This window comes from Euprymna scolopes, chromosome 40 (assembly GCF_053919585.1).
Source record: "Euprymna scolopes isolate OS-2025 chromosome 40, ASM5391958v1, whole genome shotgun sequence".
Lineage (NCBI taxonomy): Eukaryota > Metazoa > Mollusca > Cephalopoda > Sepiida > Sepiolidae > Euprymna > Euprymna scolopes.
In genome coordinates, this window is record NC_136521.1 from 69,922,687 (window position 1) to 69,944,248 (window position 21,562).

Genomic DNA, 21,562 nt, shown 5'->3' on the forward strand with positions numbered 1-21,562 from the left:
GAAAAATGTCTCATAAGCTCAATTCCCCTAATGATTAACATATTCTAATTTTTTCAGATGATTTTAAATGCATTTTCATTGTTTTTCACTGGCACACGCCTGGAAGTGGGGTGGGGGTGGGGGTAAATTAATTTCAATTTCTTTTGCTTTTGGCCATTTACATCCCTGATATAAATGAGAAATCTTATTTTTGTTGTTAATGTTATTATAGTGCAAAGAATTCACCAGAGCACAATCCATTAAAGCAGTTGTAAAATAGGCATAGAGAAGCAATATTGCGGAGATGAGACAAAAGGTTGGAACTTGGACAACACTGCGGGATCTATAAGATTTAAAACTCTTTTTTTTTGGGGTCTTATCTAAGAGTAAGAGACCAGTAGTAGATGTTCCAGCCCACGTGTGGGAACAGTACTCCATGCATGAGTTAACCGTGTCTTTGTGAAGATATAGGATTCTCTCTGGTGTGAGTAATTGCAGCAGTCTTGGCAATGTCTTCAATGTATTTGTTTAACCATTTCACCACTTAACCATTTTTCATATTATTTTAAATGTTTTCGATCCTTTTGAGATGAGTAATTTACTTATTTGCGGATCATCTTTTAGTTATTGTTTCACCATGTTTCGGCCAACTATTCCTCTGGCTTTCGTCAGGTGGTAAACCTTGACGGGATAGGAATGCTGAGTCTCTTAATTGTATCCGCAGTAATTACTGCCTTCCATAGTTGTCGTCGCCTCACCACATTTTTGGCTAACTAAGCCTCTAGCCGATTTTGGGTAGGATTGAAACCGCTATCTTCAGACAATGCTCACCTGGAACCATAGAGATTCAACGTCTCTATCCATTATGCCACAGGACCTGAAGGGCGATCAAGGTTGAATTTTTTGGTCTTATCAATCCAAGATTTTTCATTCTTATCTAGTCTTTCATCATCAGGTCCGTACGAAATGGTATATTCTTTTTATTATTGGAATCCTCCTGAAATGAGCAATTTACACATCTATTTATTCATCCAAGATAGCCAAAACATGGTGAGACAACAACTATGGAAGGCAGTAATTACTGAGGATATAGTTAAGAGACTCAGCATTCCTATCTCATCGTGGTTTACCATCTGATGAAGGTCAGAGGTATAGCTGGTCGAAACTTTGTAAAGCAACAATTAGGAGATGAGAATAATAGTCTGCATATAAATAAATTTTTCAGATTATTTTAAAAAATGTGTTTTGGTTTCTTCTCATTAGCACACACATAGAAAGGGGGGGTATTAATCTTGATTTCAGCTTCTTTTATCATTGGCCATCCACATTTCTGATATTAATGAGAAAGCTTTTCTTTTTATTTGTTATAAATATTTTATTTTTTTATTTTTCAGTTTTACTGCTTTTTGGATTAACACAGACATTTGTAGATGCAAATTATAGTAAGTAATTGTTTTTAAATTTAAAAAAAGATTTGAGGAAAGTCTTAAATGTATTAGAACAACAAAAAATGATTTGAAATTGTCTTTCAAAATATTGTAATTGCTGTCTAGTCAAGTGGTTCCCAACCACCAAGCCGTGCCAAGGAATGATCACTGTTGTGCCGCAAAGAGTGGTGAAAGTTACTCGTTTTAGGTGGAAAAAACTGTTTTCATATCTTTATAAACGGAGTTGTTTGTATTGATAAATGCTTACACATTTTGACTTATGTGATATTGTTACTAAAACGACGTAAAAGAGAAAATGTTATATAAATCATTTAAATTGTTAAATATTTAAAAAAAAATTTTAAATAACAAAAAACATTGGCAAGTGTTATGCTTTATATTTATCCTGTTTATAATATTGACAAATTTTTTGTATTTCTTGTCTAATATTTAAGAGTTGTAAATTAAGGTTTTAATTGGAGAAATTAAAAAAACAAACAAAGATGGTGCTTATTCAGATTAGCACTTACAGCAATCGTATACCTACTTGTCATGGAATGAAGATTGTATATTCCAAAAATCACGAAAATTGATAAAGTATTTTTTTATTTAAAGAAAATCAAATTTTACACTTTTATTGGTAACTTGTTGTCGCAGCCATTTTGTTTCTGGAGATGGTAATCTCATTTTTTGTTTTGAACTTATTTAAACTGTATAAAAATGTTGTTTAAATCTGTATATTTTATTTTCTGAAAAAATGTCTATAAAAAAAACAAAAACATGCCATATTAATAAATTATTTTGTTTTAATTTGTAAGTTTACATATTTAAAAAAACAAACCAATTGCCCCTGTGGGTTGTCTGCTCTTGTCAAGCCTTGTTTTCATTCAAGTACGGAAGCTATTTTTCTCCCTTATAGTGAACGATGAAATTTTGATTTTTGTGAACAACAAAAAAAAATTACTTGAACAAATGACATGATTTTTGGAATATTTCATCTGTTACATGACTGGTACATACATCATACAGACTTTCCTATATTTTCTTTACTTTTAATTGCCGCCATGAGTACCAATTTGAATAAGTACTAATATTTGAATACACGATCAATCCTCGTTGATTTATTTTTTGTTGGATTCAATTCACTCTTAATTATGAACAAATCTCTGAAAACAGAAGATGATGATAATTCTATAACTTTATTTAAAAAAAGCAAAAGTTTCTTGATTTTTGCCAAGGCCACTGTGAAGAAAGTGGGCTCTCTACCGTGCTAGAAAACTACTTACGCCTGAAAGTATCCTGTATTTCTATAAGGCCACCATTCACCCGTGTATGGAGTATTGTTGTCACATTTGGGCTGGTACATCTGCTACTAGTCTCTCCCTCCTGGACAGGGTTCAAAAGAGAGTTGCCAATCTGATAGGTCTTGAACTGTCATCTAAGCTTCAGCCTCTGTCCCATCGATGAAATGTTGCATCCCTCTGGCTGTTCTACAAGTATTTTAATGGTGAATGCTCTGATAAACTACAAGCGCTTGTACTCCCTCGACGTGACTACCCCCGACAAACCCGACAAGCAGCTGTCCCATCCTTTCACAGTAGAGATCCCTAGATGTAAGAAAACTTTCTACTCCAATAGTTTCTTCCCCAGAACTGCTAGACTTTGGAACTCCCTTTCGAGATTCTGCTTTCCCAACTGTACTGACATGCAAAAGTTCAAGTGTAATGTGAACAAACATCTTGCTACTCGTCTCCCTTCATAATATCGCTGCAACTTATGTCCCCGATAGTAGCCCCCTACTTCAAAGTGGCACTGTGCCTTATTTGGGGTGAAAATAGAATTTAAAAAAAAAAAAAAAAAAAAGATTTTATAGTGATCGTAACTTTATATTTGGATTTCACTGGGTTGAAGATGCCCACTTTCCTTCTCCATTGTGTGTTGTCTAATGAAACATTGATTTCAAGTCAGATGAAAAAAAACACCTTACTACTAACTCTTAACCTAATTTTCAAGCTAAACTTTATTCAATAAAAAGGTTTTATGAGCAAAAAATATTCTTTTGATTTTTGTGATAGGTGTGCCTTCAATGAAATAGTTTATGAAACATTCCTATAGTGAACGAAAGTTGAACAAGTCAATTCTAACGGGGAAAAAAAATGTTTAATATGAAGCAAAATTTAACAAATTTCATAATGTCATAATAAAATCACATGTGAAGTTCAAAATTTTATTTTAAAAATTGAATAGAATATTATTTTGAGACAAATATCAAAATGTTGATCAATGTTCGGTAAAATTTGGTTGAAAATGGATTCAAGTTATATATTCTAACAGTGTTTTTATGCTACAGTCAAACCTGTTTTTGTGTTTAGCAAAACAATTGAAATGAAATAAATTGAAGTAAAATGTAGTTAAAATTAGATTCAATTCACTCTTAATCATGGACAAATTTCTACAAAAGCAAAAAAAGTTGATAATAATTCTATAACTTTATTGTATAGTGATGATTACTTTTGGATTTCACTGGATTGGAGATGCATACATTCCTTTTTCACTGTGAGTTATGTGTTCAGTCAAACACAAATGTCTCATGAAGCAATGGTTTCAAGTTGAATGAAAAGACACCTTTCTGCTAATCTTTCGCTTCAAACTAAATTTAATACTAATAATCGGTTTATATATTCCAATAGTTTGTCTATGCTACAATCAAATCTGATTTTGTGTTTATCAAAAACAATTGAAATAAATCGAATGTAAGTAAAATTATTTAACATAATTATTTCAGCGATTCCGATTGCCTTTTTAGCATTGGTATAATGGAGATAACATTTAGATTTTGTTTTAAAACAATTGTCTTTCCTGCTAGTTAAGCTGCGCACACATACACACAGAAATGCATAAACACACACGGAAATGATGATTGCAACGTCTTGTCAAACGAGTGGCACTCCCTCAGACACTTAAAGTCTGTGAGCCCAAAAATGACCTTTTTTTTTTTTTTTTTTTAGTCCTACTGGTGAATTCACACGTTCAAGCAGGCATGACACTGAAGACAGTCATTGAGATCAATTAATACATGCTTCCAGCATTTCAACTTTTCCATCACCACAGGATCATTTTTATAGACAAATGCCTGAGGGAGTATCTATACACAGATGTTACAGAGTCTTAGCTTTATATGACAGCTAAGTCTCTCTCTCAGTTCAAAATGTTGAGATCCAGTAACAAGCAAGAGCAAGATAGGCAGCAACAAGTTAAACTGCAGACCAGCGTAATGCGGGTACTGGTCTCTTACTTTATGGTTTTTTTAATTCAGAGATTTGCTTCTCCTAGAAAGGTTGCCTTCACCACGGCTTATGGGAGCCCTCTCCACCTCAACACACACATACATACACACAAACACACACGGTGCTAGTTGGCCGTTGACCCCAAGAAAGGGTTCATTCGCACTGAAATACATACATATGTATGTACACATACACAGAAATACATACATACACACAAACAGAAATATATACATACACTCGCACATAGACAGAAATATATACATAAAACACACACACACACAGAAGTACATATGCAAACACAGACACGGAAATACATGCACGCACATGGAAATACTAACACACACACACACACACACACATACATAGAAATGCACATGCACACATATGGAAAGACACACACACACACACACACACGATACTATTGAATTGCCAACACCTGCCTACTAGGACTGCCAGGAGAGATTAACTAGAAATCTATGAATAATAAGGAGTCCATTGAACCCCCATAGACCAGCAAGACTGTTACAACTAAATGTTAACAGCTAGGATAAGTATCAGCGTAGATAATTCAGAAAGATGTTGAAAAACAAAAAATCTGAACGTCTCATCTCTAATTTCCTGTGAAAGTAAGCCGAAGAAAAAAAAAACCTTCTTCCCATTCTGTTAATGGAAGTGAAGACAAGGGAATTCAATAATGAGGTTAGGAAGTCAGTCAGCTGATATTCTAAAGTTGAGCGATGGAAAATTTTTCTCAGATGTTGAGACACTAGCCGTAAGACTCAAGCACACTTGTGTCTAACAAGTTGCTTGTATACAATGCTTGTGTTTGTGTAGTCTTTTTATATATAGTTAAATGTTTGCTGTGGACTATATCATTGTGCTGTGGTAATTTACTACATTAAAATCCTGACCCGGTTCATAAGAAAATGAACCACAACAGTTGTTTGGAGTAAACTGGTGAGTGAGGCGTAGATATGGTTGTATGCATGCCCCCCTCCCACCACCTCACACACATATAAGAATTATTTTTAATTTTTTATCATTTGTTTTTTGTTAGACTTGCAACCTATATGAAAACATTTCCTAAGAAAACTTGTTTTGTTATCTTTAAAAGTTATCTAAAAATAAAAAATTTAAATGAAGTAAATAACGTGTTTTAGTAGTAGAATGTCAAGTTTATAGAATTTATTGACTGTTAGGGTATGAATGACTTCCAAACGAAAAAGAATCGATTTAAGATACATATTTGTAACTGTAAATAAATTTTAATGAGTATGTAACTAGCAATTATGTTTTGGCAACCATTTGTAATTCTCACATTTCTAGCAAGTGTAGTAATTTCAGTGGCGAATGAACATAGATTATCTTATCAAAATGAATGGTGAATATCTGAAAAAGTTTGTTACTGGTCAGATATGTTATTGATGAAATCCATTGGAATTTCAATATTTTGTTTTTGAAAAACACAGTGTAAATTTGGCTTTTTAATTTGTGTTTAAAAACAAATTGGCTTTTCAGAATAAAAAATTTTGTAAAATGTAAGCTATTTCTGTCTAACTGGTTTATATATATATATATATATATATATATATATATATATGACTTGGGTGCCATCAGCTAAAACCAAGACATACAACTCTTTGCCCTCGTTAGCCTCTGAGCCATGCTCATACACATGCATATATATATATATATATATATATATATATATATATATATATATATATTCAGCTATTATCCCTTTTTTAAAAGCTGAAGTTGCTCTATCATCGAAGACAAGATTCAAGCAAGCAAGGTCCAGTTTTATATATATATATATATATATATATATATATATATATATATATATATATATATATATACACACACACACACACACACACACACTATTATATAAGTCACTTTGTGTGTGGATTCCTTCCTCGTAGGTTCTGAAACAGCTGAACTTATTTTTTGCAAATTTCACACAAAGCTAATTTATATGTCTGGCAGTGTTCTTAGATATGTTTTCTGCAGAAATTCATCCAATAAGTATAAAAAAAATATCTAATCTTAAAAATAGCTTTTTCTCTCTTATAGATAAAAAATAATTTTTACAGGGGAATATTTTGCGTTACACTGACCAAGGGAGATAATAAAATTTAGCAAATCATTTCTTAGATAAAAACAGATTTATTATAATCTGGAGATATAGCTTAGTGGTAGAACATTCTACAATAAAAGAAAAGGTACCATTTAAAATTGTCGCAAATCATTTCTGTGTTTGCATGTTTTAAAATTAAACATTAATCAGAAGTGACTTTTCCAGGGCATTGATTGTCAAGCTCAAATATCAGCTGATGTCATATAATAAACAAAAGGAATTTGATGAACGACATTATTATTTTTTAAAATTTATTTATTTTTATTTATTTATTTTTGAAAATTAGTCCACCAGGCAAATTATTCCTCGTAATATTTAATAATCAATAGAGGATTGAGTCTATATGCAATCTGCATAAATTAAAATATCATGTTTAAGCATATTGTACAATTTGGCAACGCCGGGCTGTCAACTAGTGTGTATGTATATATATATATATACTCTAGTCCGGTTTTTTCACCACTGGTAAATAAATATATATATGGGGAGACTTGATTCCAAATATTTCTCATATGTTATATCTCCTATCAGAAATAGGGTACGATTATGAATATCGCCAGTATCAAATAATCTTTATACATTGTGAAATGTACTTTACATATGAAAACCAAAGAGGGGAGATATAACATATGAGAAATATTTGGAATCAGGTCTCCCCTTGCTGTTATTTCAGATCATTTGAAACCATAGCAGTAAGTTTTAGTCTCCCCTCCATCAAGGTTTTAAGGGGAATTTCAGATATTTTATAATTCATATGCAAAACTAGGAAAACAAATGACTATGATTGAAATATTAGTAAAGGTGCTGTATCTTTCCACCTGCAAAAAATCCTTTAAAATTACCACTATTAAAGGTTTTTGAGGATGTTGAAAATGAAAACCGTTAAAATCCAAGGAAATGAGTAATTTCAATGATATGAATAAATTATAGTTTTAAAAGTTGGGGGATCACTTTTCTATGTTAACTTAAGGTAAAATAAACTCATTTTGTAGCCAAGGTGGCCATGAAGTGGGTGCTCATTTTACATTAAATTAATATGGAAAAGTAATCCCCCAAATGTACAACCTTAAGGGCAAATGTCACATAGCCCACTACACAATCCAGGTCATTAGCTTTCCAACGCACCTTCATTTGTTAAATTCTAATCAATAGTCGCCAAGATTTTAAAATTATAAAATTGCTAAAAAAAGTGTGTATATGTATGTATGTGTGTCAGGTCATGTCATTTGCTACTGGTACCATGTAACCCAGTACTACCTGCCTCATGGTCGGGTCACCGGCAACTAAACTAGTTCCCCCACCAGACTTGTTTGATGAGGAGGGCGGCTAGTCTCCCTGGAGGATTAAAAACAAGACCTTCCAAAGGGCGAATGAACTCTTTTTCTGGGTCAACGGCCAACTAGCACCGTGTATATTTGTGTGTGTGTATAAGTGTATTGGAGTGGAGAGGGCTCCCGTAAGCCGTGGTGAAGGCAACCTTTCTAGGAGAAGCAAATCTCTGATTTAAAAAACCATAAAGCGGGAGACCAGTACCCGCATTAAGCTGGTCTGCAGTTTAATTTGTTGCTGGCTATCTTGCTCTTGCTTGTTGCTGGATCTCAACATTTTGAACCGAGAGAGAGACTTAGCTGTCGTACAAAGCTAAGACTTTGTAACATCATCTTTGTATAGATACTCCCTCAGGCATTTGGGCTCATGGATTTTAAATGTCTGAGGGAGTGGCACTCGTCTGACAAGACGTTGCAATCATCATCATGTATGTATGCATATATATATGCATATTTCATTAAATAGCACAGACAACTCTTGCTTGTTTTTCTTGTAATCCTCCTTTTCTCTTTGTCGGACCATTTTCCGAACGTTTTTTTTGAGTGAAAAAAGAAATTTCCGATAATCGCGAATGTTTTCGACCTCCATTAGTCATCCTCAGGCAAGTAGTAAAAAATAAAAATGAAAATAGCGGGATGAAATAAAAAGACGATTAAAATCGCTTAAAATCACTAAAATACTCAAAAGCACTTGAGCGTGCCCTCTGTTTCATTTTGAGTTTGGTTAATCGTTGGTTTATTAATGTGGATTTACAATGCCTCAAAGATTGGGAGGCGCACCTTGCAATATGAGACAGTTAAAATGGCCGTGCTTTTTTATTAATATGTCTCTAAATTCAGTTTTAGGGGTGGGTGTGCTATGAGGTTATTTTTTACTACTCGCCATAGGATGACTAATGGAGGTCGAAAACGTTCGCGATTATGGGAAATTTCTTTTTTCACTCGAAAAAAAAACGTTCGGAAAATGGTTCGACAAAGAGAAAAGGAGGATTACAAATAAAAACAAGCAAGAGTTATCTGTGCTATTTAATGAAACATGCATAAAAGAAAAAATGCTGCCTAAATATACTAATATATATATTTGTATATATTTGTAGCCAAATTGAATATTGAAATGCTCATGTCTTTGGTTCTATGAGATGAAACTACATGGAAATTTGCATGCTTTTTGAAGATTATAATACTATTCTATGGTTAAATTTTTATGACAATTGGTAAAAAAGAATCTATATTTCCAAACCAATAGAATATGCTCACATTTGCCTACATTTGTATATATTTTTATATATACTAGCAAAAGTACCCGTCGTTGACTGGGTTCAAAAACAGCCTACAGAATATGGACTCTGATTTATGATAGTATGATAGGTTATGAAAAGTAAGGGTTGTAAAGAGATAGCTTCGAATTTGGGGGTATCAAAACCAAAGTAAAATATGATGAAAGTAAAAATAGATAAACCCCATAATTTATTATACCATACCTGTTCACACTGAAACACTTATCACAATATTCTGTGGATCTATATTAAAAAACCTTGTTAAACTTTGTGACATATTTCCATTCTATGAAGGTCAGGCGCGAACGAACACCCCATAATTTTATTATACCATATTTCTTCAAACTGAAACATAATTATCAAAGTATACTTACGCAGATAGATATGAAAAGTCTTTATTAAAGTTTGTGCCTATTTTCATTCTATGGAGACCAGGTGTGAACACAGACCCCACAATTTTATTATAACATCCCTATTTAAGTTAAAACATACTTATCAAAGTATTCTTATGTACATCTATATCAAAAACACTTGTAAACTTTTTTTTTTTTTTTTTTTTTTAAATTTTTTATTTCCATACTTTGTGGACCAGGTGTGAACGCAGACCCCACAATTTTAATGAACCATCGTTCTGCCAGATTAAGCATACCCATTCCTGTGTCTCGATACATCTTCTATCATTATATGTAATCAGTTTTTTAAAATAGTCAACCATATAGGAGCCTATTCGTGACCAGACACACACATACACACACAGACATTCAGCTTTATATTATAGATATATATATGTGCGTGTCCTGGCAGGCTAGCTTTAGTTTTGCTGCTTCGGTTGTCTCCCCTATGACCTTGCCAGGCCACTAATGTATGAATTTGAAAATTTTAGAGAACCAAGTAATGCTGTATAATTTATTAAATCAGCCTTTAAAAAAAATTTTTTTTCTGAAACTTTTGATGGCATCCACTCTTACAAAGAAAACTATTTTGTCTTTTGTTGCTAAGTCCATAAAATAAAAATATCTGAATTTTCATGACAGCCTTCCATCCCCTTTTTACTCCTTTTGCATAAAGCTTAAACTAAATATTACTCACATTACCTACCTTTACACCTGGAAGCTGTGCTCCAAAATTCATAGTGATTGGTTAATTAGTTTAGGTATGAATCCTATACACAGAAATACATAAACATTAACACATACCTGATACATATACACATACCTGATATAAAGAACAAAGAATTAATAAAATGTTTAAAAAACACTTTGAGTTAAAAATATTTAATTTTCCAAAAGGAAACACGAAAGTGGATTGTCTTTAATCCACAGAGTTTCGAAAGAAATACTTTCCTTCTCATCGGAGGTTAGGAATTAGCAAAATACGAAATCGGATTTTGCTTATAAAGTATTTAATGAAACTGCAAATGAGCACTAGAGCTTACATAGTAAAAGTTAAAAAAAAAATAATGGGGCAGAGGGAATTGGGGAAAAAAGAAAAATGATTTCACGTGAATGGATAGTCAAGTGAGCAGTGGAAGATCCAATCATGGTAAAATGAAAAAAAGTTGGTAAAAGTCCAGTATCCAGAAGTAAAAATCCAAAGGAATCCCGTTACTGGAAGATATTTCGATGTCATCCAGATGACAGAATTCCATGAAATAATTTAGAAATGGGTACAAGGAAAAAAAAGACTTCAATATATTATTATAAAAAGAAAGATAAATTGTGCAGAGAATTAAGAAATTCAGGGATTTCAACATGCTACTGCCGAAGCCAAAATATGTATATATACATAAACCCCTTAAAATTAATGTGCTCATGTTACTCACCGTGTTGCCTTGAATATATATTCAGAAATTCATAATAATCCATTCATTAGTGTGTAAGAAATTATCTTGTACACACACACATGTATAAAAATAACTGTTAATGATTTGAAAAATGTTAGTTGCATACATAAAAATTTAATAGAAAAGAAAAACGATCAACAGACTTAGTTTAATCTCATTATAAATTTATTTCAACACAAAAGGGTCTTATCAAATGAGAAGAGCTAGCTGGGGTTTAGTGACTGACTGGAATAATTGAACAAATTTATCATCTTTTTGTTCATTCATTAAAGTGGTGTCCTGCCTGGTACAGACATTAACAGCTATGGCTCTTCATCTATCGCTCTTCCTCAAGGCATTCATGAATTCATTGTTGCTCGTTATTTTTGATGTTGCCCAGGTGTTCAGACTGTCAATGTATGTTTCTCTCATTGTCAGCATCTGGTTCTTCTACCCACAATTTTCCCCACCAAACTAATCTGTTCTATTCAGCTTTTTTCATAGACATGGCCCATGAACTCCATTTGTCTTTTTCGTTGTGTTCTTATTAGAGACCTTTCTGTATTTGCCATTTCTAATGCCTCCTGGTTTGTTTTCTTTTCTGTCCAGGGTATTTTCAAAAATTCTCCTCAGGAACCAAGATCAGTTGCCTCTAGTCTCTTGCATCTTTTTGTATTTATTAAAAAGGGGAAGAGGGAGGGAGAATTTTGGAGTGAGGGAGAGAGAAAAATAGAGAATTTGTAGCTGGGAAAGAGAGAGAAAAAACACACAAACACACAGGTATGTTGTCTTTTAAATATTGAAACCGGTTAAAAAAAAAAAGTATTTTTTATATACTTTTTTTTATCTTAATTTACCCGGATCTTTTCTTTGTGAATTGACCCAACTTGAGTCTATTCAATTTTGTTAGACAAACACTTGCACATTCACCTAAGATGTTTTTGTTGCCAACTTGTCTACCTTGTCAAACCAGAAAATAGATTGCCATTTAGTTTATAGCCCCCACCCTCCATATTACAGACAGCCGTATTTTTCTTATCTCCCTTGAACAACTGAAGAGAGTTGGTGGTGAAGGGTCATTAAGTTGCTGTGGTAGCTAAGTCCTTTGCCTATCAAATGACATCATTACTACTACTACTACTAGTACTACTACTACTACTACTACTACTACCACCACCACCACCACCCTGGCTTTGGATAACAAAAAAAAAACTGTCCTATATACAAGGTCAACCACATAAAATTTATCAGGTGAATGGTATACTGAGGAAAAAGAAAATAGCTTCAAATAGTGTTATGTGAACAATCATCTCGCTGCCCAACTGCCTACGTAGTATCCCTGCAAATTGGTCCCAAATTGTAGCCCCTTATGGCTCTGTGCCTTGTTGGGGTGAAAAAAACAATTAAAAACAAAAAACAATAGGATTTTAAAAAAAATAATAATAGATGTTGACTTCTGTAAAATTTGTCTTTTTTTTTTATCAAGATTTTTTTTTTTTTTTTAATCCAAATAAGCTCGCAAACTGAATGAGATACATCAAAGTTCAAATTGAAGGGAATTTCACTAAATTCACTGATCTTTGCATTCTAAATGTGATTCGATAATAATACTTATTAATTTTTTTTTTTTACTCACAAACAAAGCATATTACTACTTTGGTAAAGGACTGTTATTTGGAATCATATTTAACAGGATTATGGGGAGTTGAGCAGCAAAATGTCTGTTCACTTTAAACTTCTGCAGATTAGTACAGTCAGGGAAACCAGAATGGAACTCCCAAAGTCTAGTAGTTTGAGGGAAGGAACTATTAGAATAGAAGGCTTTTTAGCATCCAAAGGACATTAACAGCGAAAGGGTGAGATTTTGCTGCTTATCGAGTTAGTCGAGGGAGCACAAGTGTTATGAGTTCATCAGAGCACATTCCATTAAAAATGCTTGTAAAATAGACACAGGGATGTGACATGCTCTCTGGTGTGAGTAATTTACTAGCATGGTAGAGGGAGCGCACCTTCTTTGTAGAAGTCTTGGAAATGTCCTCAATGTGTTTGTTCCAATTCCTGTAGTCTGTGAATGTCAGGCTGAGGAGTTTGAAAGATGGACATTCAAGTAGGGTGTTATTTGTCATGGCATTTTTTTTTTTTTGTAGTTAAAGGAAAAAAGCTCAGTCTTAGTAGCATTAAATGTTACCATTCACTTAGGGCCTCATTCAATGACTAAGATTTTTTAAACTTTCATTATCTTCTGTAATAATTTCTGATTATGACGCCCTTTCTCTGTCTAGTTTCATAAGTTAAAAAATGAATAAAAAATAGGATCCAACTTTTTCTACCTCAGAAAAACTTGATGAGGGTAGCTGGGTGTGTGTGTGGGGGGGGTCATTTATGTATCTGTTTTATTTAGGGGCAGGTCAGAGGTTACCTTCGTTTTATGTATATAACAATTAATACTCACATTTGAATTTTTGTGGGGGGGGGTGCAGGAAGATTTAGATTTTGCCAAAAATTGCTGAATTTGGCTTTTTGTTTTTAAAATCCAGCAATGTATTAGCATAGCAGTGACGGACCCAATCATCTATGTTGAAAAAACCTTAAAGGACACCTCCATATGCAACTTGGCACTTGAGAATATCTAGACATTTTAGTGAGTGCTGATGAAGAATCCTCTCAAGGAGTTACCACTCAGTTCAGTTCTCTGTACTATTACCTAAGGAAAGTGCCAATCAGAAAAGCATTATGACTCTGACCTAAACTAAGAATACTTAACTATTCTCATTACTTGTCAGTTACCAGATAAATTATTCCTGAAAGAGACTCAACCACCAGCGTTCAATCATCTGGGCTCCAAACAAGCTAGGTGCCATCAGCTAGAACTAAAATCAAAACAGAATACTTCACCCTCATTCCTTAGTCTCTGAGCTATGCCCCCCACCCCACACACACGGCTAAGGAATGAGGGTGGAGTCTTCTCGGCCGGTGTTAATCGTGACACCCTGCACTGATGATTCCCGAAAGGATGAAACACTAGTTTCTAGGTATTTAATAATTATTATAGTAAATAATTATGTCAGCCCCTTTAAGAAACTAGTTTCTTATCATCGAACACTTTATAGTTGAAATAAAGTCGGTCAATTTAGCTTGCAGGCACAGATCATCATATAATGATCGGATCATTCTGACAGATGTTAAAAAGCATTTTAAAATGTTTACATTTCAACAGTATTTCTCGCGGTTAAAGGTGGCCGAATGGATTTGGTTCTTGCTAATGGAGTCAGAGATGGCTTCATTGCTGGGTTTGAATTTCTCGACCGGTGTTAATCGTGACACACTGCACTAAGGATTCCTAAAAGGATGAAACACTAGTATCTGTAGGTATTTAATAATTATTTTAGTAAATAATTATATAATTCACCTGTCATCCCTTTTTTAAAAATTGGAATCACCAGATCATTGATAACAAGATTCAAGCAAGCAAGCATGGACGGTCGGACAGTCTACAGTTTTATAATTAAATTAATAAATAAATTTATTCTCCAGAATAAAAACTCTATTAAACCTAGAACCCCATCTTCCAACGTAGACCCCTACTACCAGGTCTCCTTCTCCAACATCAGGGGTCTACGTTCCAACCTTCCAGAGGTTGAAACCCAATTACAGGAGACGAAACCGGACATATTATTTCTAAGTGAAACTGGAATAGGGCCGACCACTTTCCTAGATGAGTTCATAATTAATGGATACTCCAATTTAACAGCTAAATCTGACCCCCAAGATCGCCATGGGCATGGAATATGTGCCTACATTAAGGATGGCTTCCCGTGTGGCAGGGATATCTCTAGAGAAGATCCTAATTTACCCTATATGTGCTTCAGGGTTGCACTTGCTAACACCACTGCATTTATATTTGCCCTCTATAGGCCCCACAACAGCGGAGTTACTATCTTTAAGACCATATCTGAGAAAATAGACCACATACTGTCTTCACATCACTCAGCTAACATCCACATCTGTGGTGACTTCAACGTCCATAATGTGGAATGGCTGACCCATTCAAATAAGACAGATGATGAGGGGAGGTTTTGTCAAGTTTTTGCCATTGCTTATGACCTCACTCAGATTGTTCGCGAACCCACCCGTGTGCCCGATACACCCGGTCAATATGCAAGCCTCCTAGACCTTTTTCTCTCAACTTCCCGTGAGCTATGTTCATGTTCCGTTCATTCTCCTCTAGGATCCTCCGACCACTCCGTCGTATCAGTTAAGATAAAAACGAAATGTAAGAAGCCCCCAGACATACCCCTCCACCGTACTGTATACCGATACTCTATGGCTGACTGGGATAGCTTCTGTACATTCATATCTGATTTACCTCTGCACTCCATGTTTAAAAAGGAAGTGTTCTCTATAGTATCAGATCTGACCGAATGGTTAATTGTAGGCATAGACCAATTCATACCATCCAAAAAATTCCAACAAAAACCTAACAGCCAGCCATGGTTCTCCCCAGAATGTGCTGCTGCTATCGCGCACAGAAATCACTTTTTCCATAGCTACCAACGTAATAGATGCACTGAGACAAAAGCTGCTTTCAGGACTGCCAGCAACCACTGTAAAAGAATAATAAAAAATGCAAGAGAGCTATATGCCCAGTCTGTTAAATCCAAGGTAGCTGATCAGCGGCTTGGTTCCCACCAGTTTTGGCAAATAACAAATAGGATCCTGAACAGAAGTGTGCGTTCTATCCCAACCATTATCAATGGACCAGAGGTCATCTTGTCAGCGTCAGACAAGGCCAAACTATTTGCAAAGAACTTTGCAGCTAATTCTACCCTATGCGACGAAGGCCATCAACTCCCCATATTTCCTCCTATAACACAGAACAAGCTAGGTAACATACAAATATCCGTGCATGAGGTCACCAAGCTAATCAAGAACCTAGATTCCAGTAAAGCAACTGGCCCTGATGGCATCCCAATTATAGTGTTAAAAAAGCTTCAACCAGAACTTGCTCCCATACTTACGAAACTATTTAAGCGCTGCCTTAAGGAGAAGTGCTTTCCGACTCCCTGGAAGACCTCATCAGTTTGCCCTGTATTTAAGAATTCAGGTGATAAGTCATCTCCCTCTCAATACAGACCAATAAGTCTCCTGTGTGTCATGAGCAAGTTGCTGGAATCCATATTAAATAGAGAAATAGTCAACCACCTCAGCAGGAATAACCTTCTTAGTGACACACAATATGGTTTCCGCTCTGCAAGATCTACCGCAGATGTGTTGACGGTTATATCCCACCGGATTAGTGAACCTCTTGACAAAGGCTTCCTTTCTAGAGCAATTGCTCTTGACATATCAAAGGCCTTCGACAAGGTATGGCATAAGGGTCTACTTCACAAGATTTCCAGCTACGGTATAACTGGAAATGTTTTCTCAATCATCTCTCCGCTAGGCTCATAAGAGTAGTGGTAGATGGACAAAAATCGGAGGCCTGCAATATAAATGCTGGAGTCCCTCAGGGGCCAATCCTGGGCCCAACTCTCTTCCTGATCTACATCAATGACCTCCCTAAACACATACTTAAATCATTCGTTGACATCTATGCTGATGACACGACCATCTACGGCAACACATCAAAGGCTGTAAATGACAAAGTTCTCTCTGATTCTCTCTCCTCTGATCTCGATCGCGTGGTTCAGTGGGGGAAAATGTGGCTGGTTACCTTCAATGCATCCAAAACCAAACTCCTATCCTTACATCATCAACGCTCTGATCCCCATCTGGCATCAATTGTGATGGATGACTCTCGTCTGGGTGAGGCCCCGTGTTTTGACAAGCTTCTGGGTTTGACCTTTACTCCTGATCTGAAATGGAACACGTACATCAAGTCTGTTGCCAAGGTCGCTGGAAAGATGGTGGGATCCTTCTACCGCTCCAGAAGATATCTCACTAATGATGCAATTCTCTTTCTATATAAAAGCCAAGTACGTCCAAGGATGGAATACTGTTGCCATATCTGGGCAGGAGCTGCTAAAAACAGCCTATCCTGCCTTGACAGAGTACAAAATAGACTTTGTGGCTTAGTGGGGGATGCCCTTTTCTCTACCCTGCAATCTCTCTCCCACAGAAGAGACATTGCGAGCCTATCCTTGTTTTATCGTTATTTCCATGGCAGGTGCTCGTCTGAACTCCAATCTCTGGTCCCCCCTGTCCAATCTTTCACGAAAAACACCCGTCTAGCTGAATCCACTGTGAAAAATTTCCCCCACTCTATATTTGTGCCTAAATCAAAACGTGGATTCCATGAACAAAGCTTCTTTTTTAGAACTGCACGCCTGTGGAACTCTGTTCCGTCTGCCTGCTTCCCACCGGACTACAACTTGGATGTCTTCAAGTCCAATGTTAACAAATTCCTAATGAACCGCCCCCTTAAGTAAACACTTCATCAAATCTCCACACTAACGTAATGTACTTGCAATAACCCTTATCCCTGAGTGGCTTCCGGGCCTTGATAAGTGGTGATCACTGTGTAAAAAAAAACAAAAAAAAAAAAACACACACCTCTAAACACCCGGGCAACGCCGGGTACACCCGCTAGTCTTTTATAAGAAAAAAAAAAAATCATACCCCTTTTTTTTAAACTGATTACATAATGTGGTATGTAAAGTTTTTTAAATAAAAATGTTCTTGGAAAAATGGGATTTAATTGGATTAGAAAAATAACTCCTGGTGCCTGTGTGTGTAGGGTGAGGATCATTTTAATTTTTCTAATTGGGCGTTTTCTCGTTGGCCAAAATTTTTTTTCTTTTAAGTTCAAAGTTCTGGCATGATAAAATTGTACAATGACATCAAACTTTTTTCTCCCTGAAGATACGTTTGATTTTTTTATAAAAAAAAGACACACACCCAAAAGAAAAAATATTTTTAAAAAAATCATCTCTCTTTTTAAACTGATTACATGTGTTGTGCATAGTTTTCTAAATAAAAGAACTTTTTGATTGTTCAAAAGTGTTCCCTACCAAAGTTGGATCTAATTACTCCCCTGACAAGGGAGGGATTGGACCTAGTAAGTAATTCACTCCTGCTCGTCCGTTTGTTCACACTTTTCTCAATAACCACGCCTTGGATTTTTTTGAAATTTTGCACAAACATTAGTCATGGTGAAAGTAAATTTTTCACCCTACATGCTCGACTTGTTGGATTAGAAAATAACCTCAGATGTGTGTGTAGTTTCTAATTTATCTTTAGCCGATATTTTTTCTTTTTTAAGTCCAAAGTTCTGATGTAGCCTGGATGGCTGATAAAACCGTGATTATCTTAAATAATACACATAAGATAAAGGAGAAATGAACATTGGACCAAATTGCACTGTTTTTTTATTAAGTGATCTCTCTGGAAACAATGGATACCCTCTGAAAGTGTGCTGTGCAATGATGTGTTTGTGATAAAGCAAGAGTTGCATAGTCTCTAGCTGCACTTCTGGCTTGGTATTTTGTTGTGATGATTTTTACTCGTTTTAGACAGCTAACTCTGAAAATGACAGAAATCAAAATTGGACTGTCATACGGATCAAGGCTCTAATGTATAATGGATGCAGTGATGTGGGGCAGGTCAGGGCACAATCACATTGACAAACTGGTTCTCGCCAGGTCACTGAAGTTAAGCAATATCGAGCCTGGCTAGTATCAGATGGGTGACCATTTGAGAAGGCAATGTATTTATGTATGTACCGCAAGGTAAAATACCAGGTTGGGAAACTGGTGTGGTTTATCTTTCTCTCAAGGCTAGATGGGCCTCTCTTAAGTCATCGTAGGCAACCCATCTAGTGATGACGTCGCAATAAAAAAATACCCTTGATAGCCCGAGCGAAGCATCATGTATTCAGCTACAGACAAGATTTGAATTCAAACTTGTACAATGAGTTCAATCTTGGCTGCAGCTGCATGTTACGTTTTTTTTTACAGGGGAGAAGCTGGTACAACCCAACCAGAGTAAAAGCCATTGCAACAACAAACTTTGATGCAGCAGACCAGCAGCTACAAAGCCACCATTTGGCCGATGCATCGAGTATTGTTGTCACATCTCGACTGGAGCATTTACCATTTGTCTCTCTTCACTCTTAAACAGGGTTTTAAAAAGTCTCCAATCTAATAACTCCCGCACTATCAATTAAGTTTTAACTCCTGTCCCATCACCGCAATGTTATATCCCTGTGATTGTTTTACAAGTATTTTAATGAAATCTACTCTGAACTCGTTGCACTTGTGCCCCCTCGACATACATAACCCTGGTACACACATTTAGCAACAAAATCTCACCCCTTCACTGTAGAAGTTCCTACATGTCGGAGAGCCTTCTCCTCTTAATAGCTGCTTCCCTCTGACTGCTAGACATTGTAATCCCCTTCCTGCTTTCCTGACTATACTTACATGCAGTAATTTAAATGTAATGTAAACCAACATCTTGCTCATCTCCATACATAGTTATTTGTAATCATGGTCCCAAATCGTATCCCCTTTACGTCTAAATGGCAATATGCCTTGTTTGGTGTGAAAAAGGGTATAAAAAAGAAAAAATGTTATTGCCAACCACTTAGAGATCATCATCATCATCATCATGGGCTCCTTGCCTGGACCAATGTGACTCTTCCTCTCCAGAGTTTTCTGTCTTCCATCAGTTGCCTCAAATCTTCAGGTTCACAGTTGGCGTTGTGTTTATTTGTTGGAGGTACATGGATCTAGGTCGTCCTCTGCTTGCGCGTCCATGTCGTGGAGTCCATAACAATACATCACTCACCAATTCATGCTTGCTCCTCAGACAATGACCGGCAAATCATAGGCGTCTTTCTCTGATGGTATTAGATATGGCAGGTAGGTTGCCATAAAGTTGCTGCTGTGGGATAATATATCTTGGCAAAATCATCCCACTTAGAGATACTTAGACAAAAAAATTTTTTTAAACTTTCATGCGGTTAAACTTGATTAATCAGGGTTGATAACATGCATTGCATGGAAAAGAATGATATGAAACGGATATGACTTGAACGTCTTAAAAGCTAGGCTGATGACTTTAAAGAAAGATTAAATCTGGATGGTATAGGGAGATGTGTGCAGAACACAAGATTTTGATGGTATGGCCACGTTGAAAGAACATGATAGTTCTTGAGTTAGTAGATGTAGAACAGTTGATGTAGCAGGGTTCGTTGGCAGTAGAAGACCAAGGAAAATATGGAAAGATATGATAAGGATGGACTTGAAAGAAAGCGGGGAAATAAAAAAGACCTGGTCAGAGATAAGTTAGTTTGAAAGTCAATTTCTACAAGCCGTCCAACACATGCCAGAATGTAAAACAAACACTAAATTGATGATTTGCTTTGTTCATATCATGATACTACGTGCTACCCCTGCTCACTAATGTCGACCTCAACACTGTTTCTATGGTCTTCTCCTGCATCTTCTATTTTGGCTGTGTCATCATCTCTCACATTGGTGGCTGTTAGATGGTGCGTGCATGGGTTCTTAAGTATATTAAAATAAAACAAAGCATGAACTCCGACACTTTCTGTAAATATTAATCGCATTTTGGGAGTGTGTGTGACATCAACTACATACATGTTAATGTGCACATCTTAGTTTTCTGTCGAGGCTATGTTCGTCAGTCAGTTGATCAATTCATCTTGACCTTAAGCTCTCTCTCCATCTGGTCCAAGCCACAACCTGCGTTCATCTGTCTCGAACTTGCAACTGTCATCAACCGGACACATTCCTCTACTGTCGCACACCCAACATTGTCCATTAACTGTTTCTGTTGCAAAATTCATGGCCACACTTAAAGCTGCTCATAAACTTACTCTAAATATACCATCCTTTTATGTTCAGGTCTTTTGTCCGCCACACCTTGATTAACAATCCTTTTCAGCTTCCTTTTGTGTGTCCTGGTGAACAATTTCTTATCCATTGTTTTGCCGATAAACTCATTTCCCCTTTTTCTCCCCTACTTCTCAACACTTGGAGTGGGATGGCTACATAAATAGTATTGCAATGTAATTATAGGACATTCAAAAGGTTTTATATCTTTTAAGACAGAGTAAAAATCTTTTTAGTAATTTCTATTATGGAGTGTTTTTATTTCATTAGTTTTTAATAAGCATGAAAATGAAGTATGGAAGGAGGGTTCACTTCATCCCCTTTTTTCTCTTGTTTTTTTTTTTTTTTTTTTTTTTTAACTCTAATTAGAACTCATGTCATCCTTCCACATTCCTATTTCAAGTTTATCGTAACAGCTTAACAGCTTATCGTAAAACAAACA

At 35.7% G+C, this 21,562-nt stretch overlaps 1 protein-coding gene across 1 annotated transcript in view; it reads left to right on the forward strand.

Moving 5' to 3' along the window:
- Window positions 1-21,562, forward strand: part of LOC145265625 (low-density lipoprotein receptor-related protein 12-like) — a 103,800-nt gene that overhangs the window by 41,714 nt on the left and 40,524 nt on the right. The window contains exon 2 of the mRNA XM_080121661.1: window positions 1,374-1,421. Coding sequence (XP_079977787.1) covers window positions 1,374-1,421 — 48 coding nt within the window. The remainder of the gene's footprint in view (window positions 1-1,373; window positions 1,422-21,562) is intronic.